The following is a 13,801-nucleotide window of genomic DNA, read 5'->3' on the forward strand; positions in this document are numbered from 1 at the left end:
GTTCACAAATGCCTATTAAAGAACAGTACTGGTAGCTCAGCCAATGAGATTCAATTAACATAACAGGTACTCCTCAAAAGGTACTGTAAAGTTAAGCGCACCGGCTCCGATAATTCAAGTATATTGCTAACTGCGCTTCATATATAACCATAGAAATAAATGTAGAAAATAAAACAAACACTAAGCTCCGGAATGTTACATATAGTAGACAGAAAATTACCTTCTAAAGCTTACGCTACATATAATTATATAATTTGACGCCGTTAACCCTCCCAAACGTGTAGCCGATACATGTCTTCACCCATGACCGGCCCAACAGAAAGCCAAAGTCATGAAACTAGCGAGAAACATGGAAATCATGATGCTAGAGACAATGCGGCGTTCACCATTGAATCATTGGCTCACCAACCACCTAATGCAACCTCACATCCCCATGAAACCGACGATATTCTTCCAGAACCTTCACATGAGTGTTCAGTTATAACTGAAATTGAGAAGAAAAGCGCTGGAGGAAGCCATGTCGCTCCCGAAGAGGATCCGCCCGAACCTCCATATAGTGTTCTTAGTGAGCCTGTTAAGATCTCGATTATCCTTACTGCTTCTTTCGCCGCCATCATTTCGCCAATATCTAGTAGCATCTATTTTCCAGCCCTAAACTCGCTTGCAAACGACCTTCACGTGTCGGTATCCTTAATCACATTAACGATTACTACGTATATGGCAAGTAAAAAAGCCCTCGAGTCTCTTCTATTTTAGAAAACAGTAACGCTTATACGATTTCCAGATCTTCCAAGGGATAGCTCCTTCCCTCATCGGAAATTTCTCAGATATAAGTGGGCGGCGCCCAGCCTATATCATCTGCTTTTCTATCTATATATGCGCCAACATCGGTCTGGCTTTGCAAAATAGCTATGCTGCTCTGATGGTACTTCGTTGTCTTCAGAGTTCTGGCAGTAGCGCGACTATTGCCTTGGGCAGCGCAGTAGTTGCCGATGTATCGACGCGAGCACAGCGCGGTAAATACATTGGCTACGCATCTATGGGAGTGACGTTAGGCCCAGCTTTAGGTCCTATCATCGGAGGTCTCCTTGATCATTACCTTGGCTGGAGGTCTATATTCTGGTTTCTTACAATATTCGCGAGCGTTTTCTTTGCGATTGTTGTCGTTGCCATGCCAGAGACCTGTCGGGCAGTTGTAGGTAATGGGTCTGTGTCGCCACCTACATGGCAGCTCTCGTTATGGCAATATTTTCGGCACCGAGGCAAAAGAGGAGAAAATCCGGACGCCGATGTACAAACCATACAGAGAGGTCGGAAGCGTCCTAATCCTTTAACTTCAATAAAGATTGCGGCCCAGAAAGAAGCGGGTATGATCTTGTGGTATGGCGCACTACTATATTCTGGCTACTTTGTAGTCTTAAGCACTCTGTCAACACAACTACAACAAAGATATGGGTTCGACTCGTTGACAATTGGACTATGTTACCTACCATTTGGGGCGGGTAGCCTGACTTCTCGCTGGACGGTGGGCCGCATCCTTGATAAAAATTTCCACCGGCTTGCACGTCTTCGCGGCTTAACTATTATCAAAAACCGACAACAAGATATTAGCCAGTTCCCCGTAGAGTTTGCTCGACTACAGATATCTATCCCGATTATATATGCAGCATGTCTCGCCATTGTCGCATATTCCTGGGTTATGTATTATAAGACTAACCTGGCTGGTCCCCTCGTTATGCTCTTTTTCACGGGGCATTTAGTAACGGGCGCCTTCAGCTCGCTTAACACACTAGTAGTAGATATAAATAGGGAGACGCCGGCTACCGCTGTAGCAGCGAATAATTTGTTCCGCTGCCTCTTAGGCGCAGGCGCTACCGCCATCGCGAATCCTCTCATTGACCGCATCGGTATAGGTTGGACGGGCACATTCGTTGCCTTCCTCTGGGTTCTGTTTAGTCCTTTACTCTGGGCCGTGATGAGATTTGGACCCGAATGGAGAGCTGAGGCACATGCCAAGGCAAAGGCGAAAGCGGAAAGGAAGACGGAGAGAATTGCTGTGGCGGATCTTGAAGCTGGTATGAGGAGAGAACTTGGTCTCCCATAAGAGAATGACGAAAACCCATAGTCTTACTAGCCTACTGCTCATACAGATATAGTTGGATGGAGCTCGTTGTTCACTTTGTTATTCTAGTTTGATAGGTCAAAATGTCGTTCCTAAGGAAATAGATTGTCTATTAGTTCATGTATGATAAAGTATGAAATGCTGATAATATAATACCTAGTTGAAGGGGTCGTTCTGGTTACTACCCGCCCTATCGAGGAAACGGGATGATGGGCCGATCAACCTAGATATAATGATGGGCACGAAGCTAAACCCATTCTCCCATAGCTTCCTTTTCCTGTCACTATTTTCCCTGTGACCCAAGCAGAACATTAAACGGGATATTTGTGGAATGAATGAGCCAATGGCCTTATTATTTCTCTGGTGTATGCTTTGGGGCACCTTCGCCGCATTTTATATGTTTGCATACTAAAAATGGACTTGCATCGCACTCGATACAATTGCCTTTCCAGGTGTCCGAGTATTCTGTACCGCAGTGGTAGCAAGGTATGAGCTTCATTGTGAAGTATGGTATTGTATTCAAGAGATACGATACGATATTGACGAATCTAGTTTGGTTGGCGAAGTTACATTGGAGGGAAGGGTGATGCTGTTGGCAAGAGAAACACGATCAAGGGGATAATTTGATATTTATATATTCAGTTGGAATTCCACCTAAGTAATGATGGTCTGTAAAGAGCCCCAGCTATTGTCTAAGCAGCCCAGTCACATTGTTTCGTGCTACATACTCGTCATTTATGACTGGTAAATGATTTGTGATGTAGGTAGGGCTACACAATATGAGTATGTCTAATATGAGTTCGGATAATTATATCGCAAATGTCTATAGACTACTCAAGTAGGTAGGTATCTGCCTCATACTATGGTATGCTAGGTGTTCTAAGTAACTAAAACGGGAGGTGTTGGCTGATATAGAGCCCGGAGCAGCGCACACCATTAATTGGTATAACCGGCTCTCACCAGTGCCCATCTTGTTTACTGCTTGTTAATCGCCTTTCAAAGACAGGTACCTATGCAACCTTTTGGGGTGAATTTCAGTCGTATATCCTGACAATTACGATTACAATTATCAGACATCTTTCAATTAGGATACAAAACTCTTGATCGCCTCAACGCACTCAAAGCCACTGATATTCTCCGACGAGCTGTTCATGTCTAGTTGGGGTAACATCTCGTCATCAGTCATTGCTATATCTCTCGCTTATGACTTGGCCGAATTACTTCGCGGATAGAACTAGTAATTGAACGACTTGTTTTCCTAGACCTTCGATAATTTGATGAAATCAGAAAGATTATTTCTTTTCCATAAATGTGACCATGGTTTGTTTCTCGGCCTCCTGAATACTCTATTTAGATAGGGACCCCTATGCTGTGAGACGATGTAACTTGATCGATACGGTTAGATCGATCCGCGCAGGGAGCATATTCGTATCGTCCCGTCATATTTCCATGGATCCTAGCGCGTGCGGTCCAAGCCATAGCGTCGCGGGGGTAAATCGTCTCATCATTTACGAGCTAACCAGGGATGAGGCGGGCAATCTCCATGTGCTAAGAATTCACACCCTACTTCACACGCATCGTGAGACGCCGCCTACCCAAAATCGGCCTGGGAAACTCATAGCAAGCTAAGATGAGACGAGCTTAACAGGTACCCGGGTAACTGTCTAAAAGAGTGCTCTCCGTTGTGCCTGACGATCTAAAACCCGAAGCCATGGATACATCTTACTCCACTGTCATGGCGATCATTTGTATAAATACTTCGTATTAATCTCTGCAACCCAGTGCTTCATCCGTATCATTCAGTTCTTGACAGAAATTCGTTTCGATCTTCTCATTATTATCTACTTCTTCTTGGCTGGGCCATATAATTTTCTTTAATATCTCTAATAACCTCTTGGCTACCAACTAGTTACATCTATCTGTTCACCATGAAGTTCATCAATGTCCTTTTTCTCGCTGCTTCCGTGTCGGCTGTTGCTATTGATCGCATATACGTCGGTTCTGTGAGATCGACCGACCTGGAAGAGGCATCGTCCCTGCTGGCCAGGCACCATGCGGGCCGGTCAATAAACAACCAGGGTAACAGAAATGGAAGTGGGAAAGCTAGCAAGGCGAAACAAGGAGGTAACTCTAACGCGGGCGCCGCCACTGGTAATATAAATAACGGTGCGACTACCGGTGTCGCTGCCGGCAATACCCTTGTCTTGAAAGAAGTCAACGGCGTACCGGGCAACGAATGTCTCACTTTTCGCAATAATGGTATGCTTTCCACCATGTATAGCTATTTCTAGCGAGCAGATACAATCGCTCTTTATTTTTTTGCCCTATTTACTTACGGACTTCTATAGGTGAGATTGTCGATGCCGCTTGTGTCAATACCGCAGCCGACCGACAGATCACACCGACGACGCTAAACGGCAACTCCGTCCTAAGCGTACAGCGTAGCTTCACCGCCGGGTTTCGCCCGGACCTTGTCGGCGTTAATGCTTGCGTCGGTTTCAATGGCACACACTTCCGAGCTGAGGACTGCGCCGCCTCCAACATCGAGCTTGTGCAATTTGACGGGACAGCACTACGGGCTCCTAGTGGCGCTTGTGCTCAGGGTCATGACGGTGCTGCTCAGATGGTTGTCGATACCACAGGTGCTAGCTGCGCGACTTTCCAGAGCACGACTGTTACGCCCACACCTCCGTAAAGGGCGAAGAGGAAATTTTGTTGGGTCAGTGATAAAGTAATTAAACAAAGTATTTATTTAATCGCATTTCCTAAGATGCATCTTATGTAATCTCTTACATGTGCGATATATACACCTTATGAAAATGAGATCTTACAAGTTGTCGATGTTGATGTGCAAAACGTAGGTGACAGATGTATCAACTAAAGAAAAAGTCTTAATGGTAGATATTTCTATACAGCTATTCGTTGACGTCATGACGATTCATGATACATTCACATATCAATCGGCTACGATACGAAATACAATAGTAATACACATGCCCCTTCGAGTATTCCTTACCATAATTGCTATCTGATTACTATCCGCCAATGACTATATCTCCCCGCCTCTTAAAGGCTGGAAGGATAAGCCCCAAGCCTATAACGCAAGCGTTCGTAACGAATCAGCTAACAATCGTGGTGGGTTCCGCCACTTCGCACTCAGATACAGTAACCCATCATCGAAGACGCGAGAATCATAAGCCGAAAATCGACATCCCTGAAGGAAAAGAGGCTTACTACGTCCTAAGTTTGCAAACGAACGCCGCACATCATCGGGCCACGTGCGTCATGCGCGAGCAGTACTTCCCATCCTCCCTTCTCCGTGTGGGCGCCCATATCTCTCTATTTCGCGCTTAACCGGCTTCTGGTCTTACATCTCTTAGGGAAGATATCACATCAGCAGCAGCACGTATAACATCCTCCAGGATTTGGGCTGTGGGCCTGCCAATCACGATGGGGCGCGGAGGTGTGGCGATTCCGGTGCTAGGTCTCGAGCCAGTAGAGGGTTTAGTGAGGGAGCTCCGGGAGAAGTGGCGTAACGTGTTAAGTCGGCAGGACTGTGGTGCGTTTCGTGGTCACTACACGGTGATGGATAAAGTAGATGATCCGGAGACAGTAGTGCGGTGTGTTGAGGAACTACGCTGCAAATTTCAGCCCCAAGGGTATCCGGGAACAGCGTTAGGGCTGAGTTTATGGTGGTATGATCATGGCTGGTGGCGCCATGAGACAGACTTCCCATTTTTAAAGGCTGAAGTAGGGGATTCGTAAGAAGGGATAGAAGTTGAAGATATACTGTAGTTACCTAGCTACTTTATTTATTATATACTCGAATTCATATTTACTCCTTGCCCCCCAATCCTTATTTTCAGGCGGGGTGGCACACCAGTATATGTTACGAAGCGATGCTTATTCTCCAGGCCGTTGTGGGCTCCGATAAGTGGATCCTCCGGTCGGAGACTTTACGGGCTAGCGGCGGAAACATTTAAGGGCCCCCACCCGGCCGCTAAGCCAAATTGGCGGGTAAGATAGAATCGGGATGTGGTGCCATCCGGGGCTATTCGTGGGTGTTTTGTACATGCTAAATCGAATGGGAACCTAAACTACAAGAATTTTAATAATATCGTTAGCGCAAAACGCGAGCCCTCCTCAAGTGCCCAAGCCAAAAGTCACCGATAGGTATATGTCTCCGATAAAATACCGCCTCTAGCACGCCAACAGGTAATACAAGTGCAATGAAGTAAATCAAAAGGCACCTTTTCGGAATCATTTGTTTCGGTTGATAGTATAAAGCTCACTTCATACAAGTCTTTTTTAACAATACCACATGATTTCAACGACTCCCATCTATCTCTATATTAGCAATTTCAAAACCAACATAATACGAAGTATACGAATATCATAAGCCTAAAGATAGCCATGGCTACCGCACCCATAGTTGACGTTCTAATTCTCGGCGGCGGACCCGCAGGGCTCGCATGTGCCGGAGCGATAACGCGACAACTACACAGCGCCATAATCTTCGGCAACAATACATTTCGTAACGCGCGTGCGCAGCACATGCACAATGTTACCGGGTGGGACCACGCGGACCCAGCGGCCTTCCGTGCTCGGGCTCGTACTGATCTGATCGAGCGGTACGCAGGCGCTGCAGGTATCCAGTTCCGTGACGTCAGCGTCTCGAGCGTGCGGAAACTAGATGATGGTGAGCGAGGAGGGACTAGGTTTGAGGCCGTAGATGTCGAGGGGGCTAAGTATCTGGGAAGGAAGGTTGTACGCAGAGGTGTGGGGTTATGGGATGTAAGCCCCCCTTTCTCCCTCGATATACTCCTATGTTTCGACTCACGAGTCACGACTAATCAAGAATATTAGCTTCCACTGTCTTTCCTGCCACGGCTTCGAGGAGCGGGGTCCCGCATCCGCAGGTGTTCTGGCGACAGGTCCTTTTCTCGGAGGCTGAGGTGACAACGGCGCACCACTAGTGGCTCCCGTCATTTCGCGCAAGGCCTCTCGACTCGCGGGCCATGTCACCATATATACCGATGGTAATAAAGAGCTGGGTGCACGCATCCGGGCACAGCTCAAGAGCACCCAGAAATTCAAAATCGAGAACCGTCGTCTCGCACGCGTAGCTAAAGGTCCAGATGTAAAAGGCGAGGCGGGTGTGCTTGTTAGGCTAGAGGACGGGAGTGTCAACAGGGAAGGGTTCTTGGTGCGATTTAGCCTCTTCCTAATTTTCATGTGTAAGTTCACCAACACAATTATGAATGAACAAGCTCATGCTCCCGTCCTTGAGATAAACGGCCCGTTCGCGGCAGACTTGGGTGTGACACCGACATTGCAGGGCCATATCGATGCACAGCAGCCGTTCTACAGTACCAATGTCCCCGGCGTTTACGCGGCGGGCGACTGTGCCACGATGATCAAAGCCGTACCAACAGCTACCATGATGGGAGCCTGCGTGGGTGCGGGCCTAGCCCACGCTCTGCAGGCCGAGGATGATGTAGAGGATTAATACAGGAAATAGCGAAGAAAATGGAAAGTTGACGTCTCTTCCGTCCACCAAATAAGGGGCTAAAAGTATAAACTTATAAGAAGCTTGATCTTCTTCAAGTCCTATATTGAAGTTAATATGATAAAGCTGACCAGTTGCTTGTATAATGTTAGGTTTAATTTGAATCGAAGTATATTTACCTACTATTTGCCTGCATTTACCCATAGATAATGTCGCAGAGGAAGCACAGAAGATTTACATGTCCGTGATCATATTTGCTGTATTGTCTGTGGCTCCAATGGCTAGACTAAAGCTGCATTTTTATTGAAAACTAAAGATTGAACATTCAAATATTTCTCCTAGGATATGACTGAGAAGCGACGCAAGTGCGGCATCATGTGTGTATGGAGCGTAATATGAGCGCAAATTCATGTTCCAACCTAGCTAATTCATGACTTGTAAAGCTACCATAATATTGAGTATTTTACCCATCATTGGGTCATGTAATATTATGGACGACGGGCATTGAAGCATTATAATAGTTTATCATATTTTGCAATCGGCTGACCAACCATTGGTAGCTTGCTATATTATTCTCAGTAGGACATACCAACGCTATAATGCACAGCATTTCTTCAAAATTAGTATACATCAACATTAGTATACATCAACATAACTGCGGTTAGCGCCTTTCCACTTAGGAAATGTCCCAGTCCTCTCCAGCCTCGTAGTCCATATCATGCTGATCGCGACCGTGTGCATTACTGACTTCTCCTTCCTCTAGCCCGACCGTCACACTACTATCTTCAGCGCTGGTCTTATCTCTGGCCCCTTGGTCGTCTTCTATCCCATTCGTCATAGGTACATTATCATCGGCATGAGTCTTCGTTTCAGACTGAGGTGCAGATGTGGCCCACGTAATTTCGACCTTGTCCTCAAGTCCGGGAATCGCGTTATTGGCAGACACACCCATCATAAACTGCTCTGCTGTTTTACGGTCCTTGAACGTAATATGCGTTGTGGTCGGATCAGTGTGGATTTCCTTGAACTCCCCAATACCCTATAACGGATTAGATATTAATAGTAAATATAGATCTCTTTGCAACTCACAAAAAGGTATTGTCGTAAGGCCTCGTCCTTCTCCGAATTTGTAAAGTCTACGCCAGACAGTGCGATTATCTTGGGCCTGTTGTCCAAAGAATACGCAGCATAAGCTGCGTGTCTAGCTTCTATGCCTCCTCTGCCTTGGTAGCTATGTCCGCCCCTGGTAGCTCTCGCGGCGTAACGTCCACGGCCGCGATAGCCTCGGCCACCTCTACCACGACCTCTAGCAGACCATGATGAGTCCTCCTGAATGGCGTCCGGATCAATTCCTAGGACGTTGGCCTCCTCTTCTAAAGCTGCTAATTGGGCTCTAAGAGCCTCCGTCTGTGACGTAGGCTTTTTAGTAGTACCATCTGTTGCTTCTGAAGACGGATTTTTTCCAGCGAGTTTAGCCTGAAGCCTGCGCTTCTCCTCCAGTTGTCGCGCACGAAGTTCTTTCTGACGTTCTTCTAATTCTTGGCGTTGACGCTCTAATTCTTCTCTCTTCCTGGTCTTTTCTTCGTGGGCTTTTTGTGCCTCTTCCTGTTTGCGCATGAATTCATCCATGTCAAAGGGTTCGGTAGGCGCACTCTCTTCAATGAGCAAATTGCCATTGGTAGTTCCATTCTTTGCCCCATTTCCGACTTTCCCATTGACCGAATTTGGTCTAGACTCGACATCGTCCTTGTGCCAAAACACCTTCACAAACCGGTTATCAAAGATTACTTTTGGCGAGCTCCAGGCGGCATGAGCTGCATCCCAAGTATCAAACCTAACAACCGCAAGGCGGTCAGGTCCCTGTATTGAAATATCTGTGATATTGCCAAATTGAGAAAAGTATTCACGCACTTTCTCTTCGGTAAAATATCCACTGGGAATGTTCTGGACTACGATGGCGGTCTTGGTCTTGTCATGTATAGGGCCGCTTGCCGTATTAGGTGGTCGACCCTTCGTCCGTCTCGACTTGTTATGTTCGCGACGGTTGGCAGGGGCTGCTGTGGGAAAGGGGGGTAGATTTATGGGCTGAAATGCCTGTGGTTGGTGTTGATTCGCTAGGAGTGGCATTGGGAAAACGGCATTGTTAGGATCATATTCTACGACAAGTTAGCGATGATTAAAAGGTTAAGTCATGTTCCTAGGAAATCTACTTACCATCATTTGCCGAAGGTGGAAGTGAAGGCATCGTTAAAGAATCAGAGCCATGCTCGAACTTGCAATTGCTCCCTCGAGAACAGTAGCCCCGAGTCTCATAATCCCTACACTTTTGTCTTCTCCGACGTGGCGGAGGAATAGGGCCCGAATAAACAGGTTTAGGAAGGTCAGGTAATTGAGGAATAGGAATATCGAGTTGATTCATCCTCTGGATATTTTCCATAAGGTTGTCCAAGTTTATCGGCGGCATACCTTGGCCATGCGTAGAGGGTTGAAATGACGGTGGCGGAGGCAGTCCAAAACGACCATTAGACCTAGAAGATGCCGGGTAAGGACCAGGAAACCCATTTTGATCTCTTGGCTTGTAAGATTCATCGAATCTCCCACCACGCTGTGAGAAGCCACCTCCTCTACGAGGTTGCTTGTAGGGCTGAGCTCCGGAATAAGAACCTTGGCTCGTTAAGATGATGTCCACGTCATTATCGTCTCGATCATTATACGTGCGCTTCCGCGAGCCGTTCTGGGGGAAGGCTGGAACCGTCGGTGTTGTGTTATATGGTACATGAGGTTGATATGAAGGTATTAAGGGCGCAACTGGAGGAGGCGCAAGAGCTTGACGATCGCTAGGAGGCGCAGGGGGAGCTCCTGGCAAATAAGAACGATACTTGACGGCTTGAAAGACGTCACTTGTAAAGGCGGCCGCGTCTGTGGTATATTAGATATTTAAGACACAATGTGAACTTGTTAAAATGAGGAAGATATTATACCTTCTCTGAGAAAATCAGGAATTTCTTCCTCGAACATCTTACGAATGGACTCGGCGTCGCCATCGTGTCGCAGGAGAGCTAGGACGTAATCGGCAAGTACATCTGCATCTGCATCGGATCTAAAAGTAGGGGAAAAGATATAAAGGTTAGTAATAGCGATATAATAAGAAGTTCAAGAACAGAAGTCTAAACGAGGTTAGAAAACATACGTATTGGCAAGACGCCTTATGATCCAAGCTCTAAGAAGAGACGCGTCGCTCTCTGGAAACAACATTGTCAATTGGAAGCTTAGATCCCTATCTCACCATTGAAGTACGTTTTCCCCGACAAAGGAAATAAAGTGGTGAAGTTAACCAGTCGTGAATATTATGTGTTAGGAGCTGATGTTGTATCGAGTAACAAAAAGTCGACAAGTTTCTTGTCGGTGATAAATGATTTACAATCGCCGTTGATCTGATCAAGCTCCCAAGACAGAAAAAAAGGTACAAGGCTGAAAAGGATCAATGCGGTTCCAGAAAAATTCCACTGACGGGCGCGATGTCATAAGCGGGCAGCCCTGGTCAAAGGCAATAGGCACGTCCTAGTACTTTTTAGCGGGTCCACTACGAGTGTAGTTACACAATGCATTCGCGACTGCGAGATGTCAACTTGCGCCGAGGTAAGCAGTCCGCAATTCTATTGTAGGTACACGTGGGTAAGGGTCTTTTTTATATACCTTAAGTACCTAAGGTAGGTAGTTATAATTGCAGTCAGCGTATCCTTAATTAACGATTTGATTATATAATTACGAACTGGCTCTTTCATCAATAAACAGAGGCATTGTATAAACAGTTATAGTTGGTAGGTATATACAAGGTACGTACTTTTTTAGGTACTATTGAAGTAGGTCTTACATCTTGACCGGTAATGCACCTTAGTACATACTTACATAAAGGCAGTGTGAATTCACCAATCACAAATCATACATTATACGCCAATAGATTAAATATCCTTATAACAATCATATGGGTTTAAGAGAATCTTTTTTTTTTTTTTTTTTTTTTTTTACAAGGTTGAACTTATCTTTTTCTACATGTATAAAAGTAAGGCAGTAACCAGGCAGAAAGGCGTCAGAAAAAGTGGCGCATCCTACCAGATATACTGAAAACACACTAACTTCTAACAGTTATAACTTCATACGGTCGACTCTAGAAAAACAATAAAATACATTGTATGAAAGCCCCGAGCATGGCCTATTTAACCATATATTTTATTTAAGATAGGGTTGACATATGGTGTTTTAAACAGAGGTGGTTTTTCTTCAATATTTAATACTTTACATTAATAATATCACTTATACGTATACAACGAATTAAATCTCAAAAAATAATTAAAAATCATTTAGTTGATACTTAAAGGCATTATTTTATTCTAGTAATTTTTCCAAATTTCTTAAAGCTGCGTTTAGGTGTACAATTACGTTTTGAAATATATTGCTTTTGTATGTGCTGGTAGTGGTGCGCCAGCTTTTTTGACGCCTTTCTGCCAGGTACCTGGCTATCCCTTCCCGCCGGAATCCGGGGGATAAGATAGAAGGTATGTACATTTAATACATAAGTTACCTAGGTACTTGGTATATTCTCGAATTAGTCGAATCAATTTTCACGTATGTACCTAATACCTTGACATTCACATCGTCTTATTTCAAATTACAAATGTTGCTTAAACGTGTTACCGGAATTTCCATATGATTAAGACGTGATATTACGATTCTTTAACATACAGATATAGCATTAAGCTCTCAGATCCTTGGGTTTGTTCTATAAATTAATCGTTTGCACCCAACCGCCAGCCATAAATAAGCGCTGCCCAAATCCCATACCACGACTTATCCTCCAATCCTGCCGAGTAACACCAATCACTATCGAGATTGTACGTCCAAGTAATCATGGCTTTCACAATGCATTCCCACTCGGGCCAGTTCTGCCCTGGCCATGCAAAAGATCAGCTTGAAGACATCGTCAAGCACGCTATCGGTCTCGGTTACACCACCCTCGGGCTTACAGAACACATGCCGCGGACCGCGCTTGAGGATCTATACCCCGAGGAAGTAAGTTAACCCCCTGCAGATGGTTAATCCGTATAAATACAAATATATACCTAACACTTCCAGCTTGACAACCCCGAAGGCTCCCTCGCAGAGCTCTTTCCGCGGCACGAGGCATACCTCCTAGAGGCCCAACGCTTGCAGATCAAGTACGCTTCTCAGATCCATATCGTGATCGGCTTCGAGGGCGAGTGGCCGCGGCCCGCCTACGCGTCCATTGTGACGCAGCTTGCTTCTCACCCTAGCATCGATTATTTCGTCGGTAGCCTGCACCACATTGACGGGATTCCTATCGACTACGATGCCTCGTACTATGCGCGGGCCATCGCCTCTGCCGGAGGGTCTGAGGAGCTGGCCGCAGAGCGGTATTATGATCAGCAGCACGCCATGCTCATAGCTCTCCACCCGCGCATCGTCGGCCACTTCGACCTCGTTCGCCTTCTATCCTCGGAGCCGGGACGCGACATGCGGACGACTTGGCCGGGAGTCTGGGACCGGGTGTGCCGTAACCTGCGGGTTGTAGCCGAGTACGGCGGGTGGCTAGAGTGCAATAGCAGTGCTTTACGCAAGGGGCTTGCAGAGCCGTACCCGGCACGACCAATCGCTGAGGAATGGCTGCGATTAGGGGGGCGGTTCACGCTCTCGGACGACAGCCACGGCATCGCACAGGTAGGCACTAACTACGGTCGCGCGCTTGAATACCTAGCTAATCTAGGCGTAACCAATTTATGGACCCTACGGCGGGAGCCTCACCCGGGACTCTCGGCCAAGGGCGAGAAGGTTAAGTTAGTGGAAGTGGAAGTCCCGCTGGAGAGTATCAGGGCCGTAGTAAGCAAGTGGTGATCGGCTAGGATCAAATATGACTAAAAGAGCCGGGAGAAAATACATATTTATTTAAAAGGGCCAAGTTACATCTGCGGGATTCGTGAGGTCTAAGAAGGTAAAAACGGCCCGGAGAAAAGGGGGTCAACTGGTCGGTCGTCTATATACCCATTAATAAAGATATAATAAAGGTAAAGCAAAATCTAGACTAGTTTCCTAATAGATTTTTTGTTCCGATCTTACCAAATGGGATTGCTAAAATCTGTTACAGAGTTCGTAAG

The 13,801-nt window shown here is 46.1% G+C and overlaps 7 protein-coding genes across 7 annotated transcripts; 6 read left to right on the forward strand and 1 right to left on the reverse strand.

The window, feature by feature from the left end:
- Positions 1-303: 303 nt before the first annotated feature.
- Positions 304-2,104, forward strand: F5Y00DRAFT_253595 (putative MFS transporter; the record flags this gene model as incomplete). Its single annotated transcript, XM_048010069.1, has 2 exons — positions 304-720; positions 785-2,104. The coding sequence occupies 2 exons, from the start codon at positions 304-306 to the stop codon at positions 2,102-2,104; spliced, it is 1,737 nt and encodes a 578-aa protein (XP_047863945.1).
- A 1,486-nt stretch (positions 2,105-3,590) lies between these two features.
- Positions 3,591-4,846, forward strand: F5Y00DRAFT_239607 (uncharacterized protein). The gene is made up of 2 exons (XM_048008108.1): positions 3,591-4,381; positions 4,471-4,846. Exons 1-2 carry the CDS (start codon positions 4,051-4,053, stop codon positions 4,815-4,817), a joined length of 678 nt encoding a protein of 225 aa, XP_047863946.1. The 5' UTR covers positions 3,591-4,050; the 3' UTR covers positions 4,818-4,846.
- Positions 4,847-5,141: 295 nt separating this feature from the next.
- F5Y00DRAFT_239608 (uncharacterized protein) lies at positions 5,142-5,733 on the forward strand. Its single transcript, XM_048008109.1, has one exon. It carries the CDS (start codon positions 5,168-5,170, stop codon positions 5,474-5,476), a length of 309 nt encoding a protein of 102 aa, XP_047863947.1. The 5' UTR covers positions 5,142-5,167; the 3' UTR covers positions 5,477-5,733.
- F5Y00DRAFT_262919 (uncharacterized protein) lies at positions 5,573-5,887 on the forward strand (the record flags this gene model as incomplete). The annotated part of the gene is made up of 1 exon (XM_048011455.1): positions 5,573-5,887. The coding sequence occupies one exon, from the start codon at positions 5,573-5,575 to the stop codon at positions 5,885-5,887; it is 315 nt and encodes a 104-aa protein (XP_047863948.1).
- Positions 5,888-6,535: 648 nt separating this feature from the next.
- F5Y00DRAFT_270451 (FAD/NAD(P)-binding domain-containing protein) lies at positions 6,536-7,691 on the forward strand (the record flags this gene model as incomplete). The annotated part of the gene is made up of 3 exons (XM_048012615.1): positions 6,536-6,916; positions 6,981-7,041; positions 7,099-7,691. The coding sequence occupies 3 exons, from the start codon at positions 6,536-6,538 to the stop codon at positions 7,629-7,631; spliced, it is 975 nt and encodes a 324-aa protein (XP_047863949.1). The 3' UTR covers positions 7,632-7,691.
- Positions 7,692-8,159: 468 nt separating this feature from the next.
- On the reverse strand, positions 8,160-11,427 carry F5Y00DRAFT_239611 (uncharacterized protein). The gene is made up of 5 exons (XM_048008110.1): positions 10,822-11,427; positions 10,613-10,731; positions 9,846-10,550; positions 8,721-9,787; positions 8,160-8,670 (listed from the first exon to the last, which is right to left on the reverse strand). The coding sequence occupies exons 1-5, from the start codon at positions 10,884-10,886 to the stop codon at positions 8,308-8,310; spliced, it is 2,319 nt and encodes a 772-aa protein (XP_047863950.1). The 5' UTR covers positions 10,887-11,427; the 3' UTR covers positions 8,160-8,307.
- An 824-nt stretch (positions 11,428-12,251) lies between these two features.
- On the forward strand, positions 12,252-13,762 carry F5Y00DRAFT_239614 (histidinol-phosphatase). The gene is made up of 2 exons (XM_048008111.1): positions 12,252-12,701; positions 12,765-13,762. Exons 1-2 carry the CDS (start codon positions 12,540-12,542, stop codon positions 13,539-13,541), a joined length of 939 nt encoding a protein of 312 aa, XP_047863951.1. The 5' UTR covers positions 12,252-12,539; the 3' UTR covers positions 13,542-13,762.
- The last annotated feature ends 39 nt before the right edge of the window (positions 13,763-13,801 follow it).

Source organism: Daldinia vernicosa (assembly GCF_022497035.1).
Source record: "Daldinia vernicosa strain CBS 139.73 unplaced genomic scaffold F5Y00scaffold_29, whole genome shotgun sequence".
Lineage (NCBI taxonomy): Eukaryota > Fungi > Ascomycota > Sordariomycetes > Xylariales > Hypoxylaceae > Daldinia > Daldinia vernicosa.

What these genes read in the sequence shown, in the direction of transcription:
- F5Y00DRAFT_239607 (XM_048008108.1), top strand. Translation starts at nt 4,051, where the DNA reads ATGAAGTTCATCAATGTCCTTTTTCTCGCTGCTTCCGTGTCGGCTGTT. An exon ending in TCTCACTTTTCGCAATAATG is followed by an intron (nt 4,382 to 4,470) that starts GTATGCTTTCCA and finishes GGACTTCTATAG; the next exon opens with GTGAGATTGTCGATGCCGCT.
- F5Y00DRAFT_239608 (XM_048008109.1), top strand. Translation starts at nt 5,168, where the DNA reads ATGACTATATCTCCCCGCCTCTTAAAGGCTGGAAGGATAAGCCCCAAG.
- F5Y00DRAFT_239611 (XM_048008110.1), bottom strand. Translation starts at nt 10,886, where the DNA reads ATGTTGTTTCCAGAGAGCGACGCGTCTCTTCTTAGAGCTTGGATCATA. An exon ending in ATAAGGCGTCTTGCCAATAC is followed by an intron (nt 10,732 to 10,821) that starts GTATGTTTTCTA and finishes CCCTACTTTTAG; the next exon opens with ATCCGATGCAGATGCAGATG. An exon ending in CCTTACGACAATACCTTTTT is followed by an intron (nt 8,671 to 8,720) that starts GTGAGTTGCAAA and finishes AATCCGTTATAG; the next exon opens with GGTATTGGGGAGTTCAAGGA.
- F5Y00DRAFT_239614 (XM_048008111.1), top strand. Translation starts at nt 12,540, where the DNA reads ATGGCTTTCACAATGCATTCCCACTCGGGCCAGTTCTGCCCTGGCCAT. An exon ending in AGGATCTATACCCCGAGGAA is followed by an intron (nt 12,702 to 12,764) that starts GTAAGTTAACCC and finishes TAACACTTCCAG; the next exon opens with CTTGACAACCCCGAAGGCTC.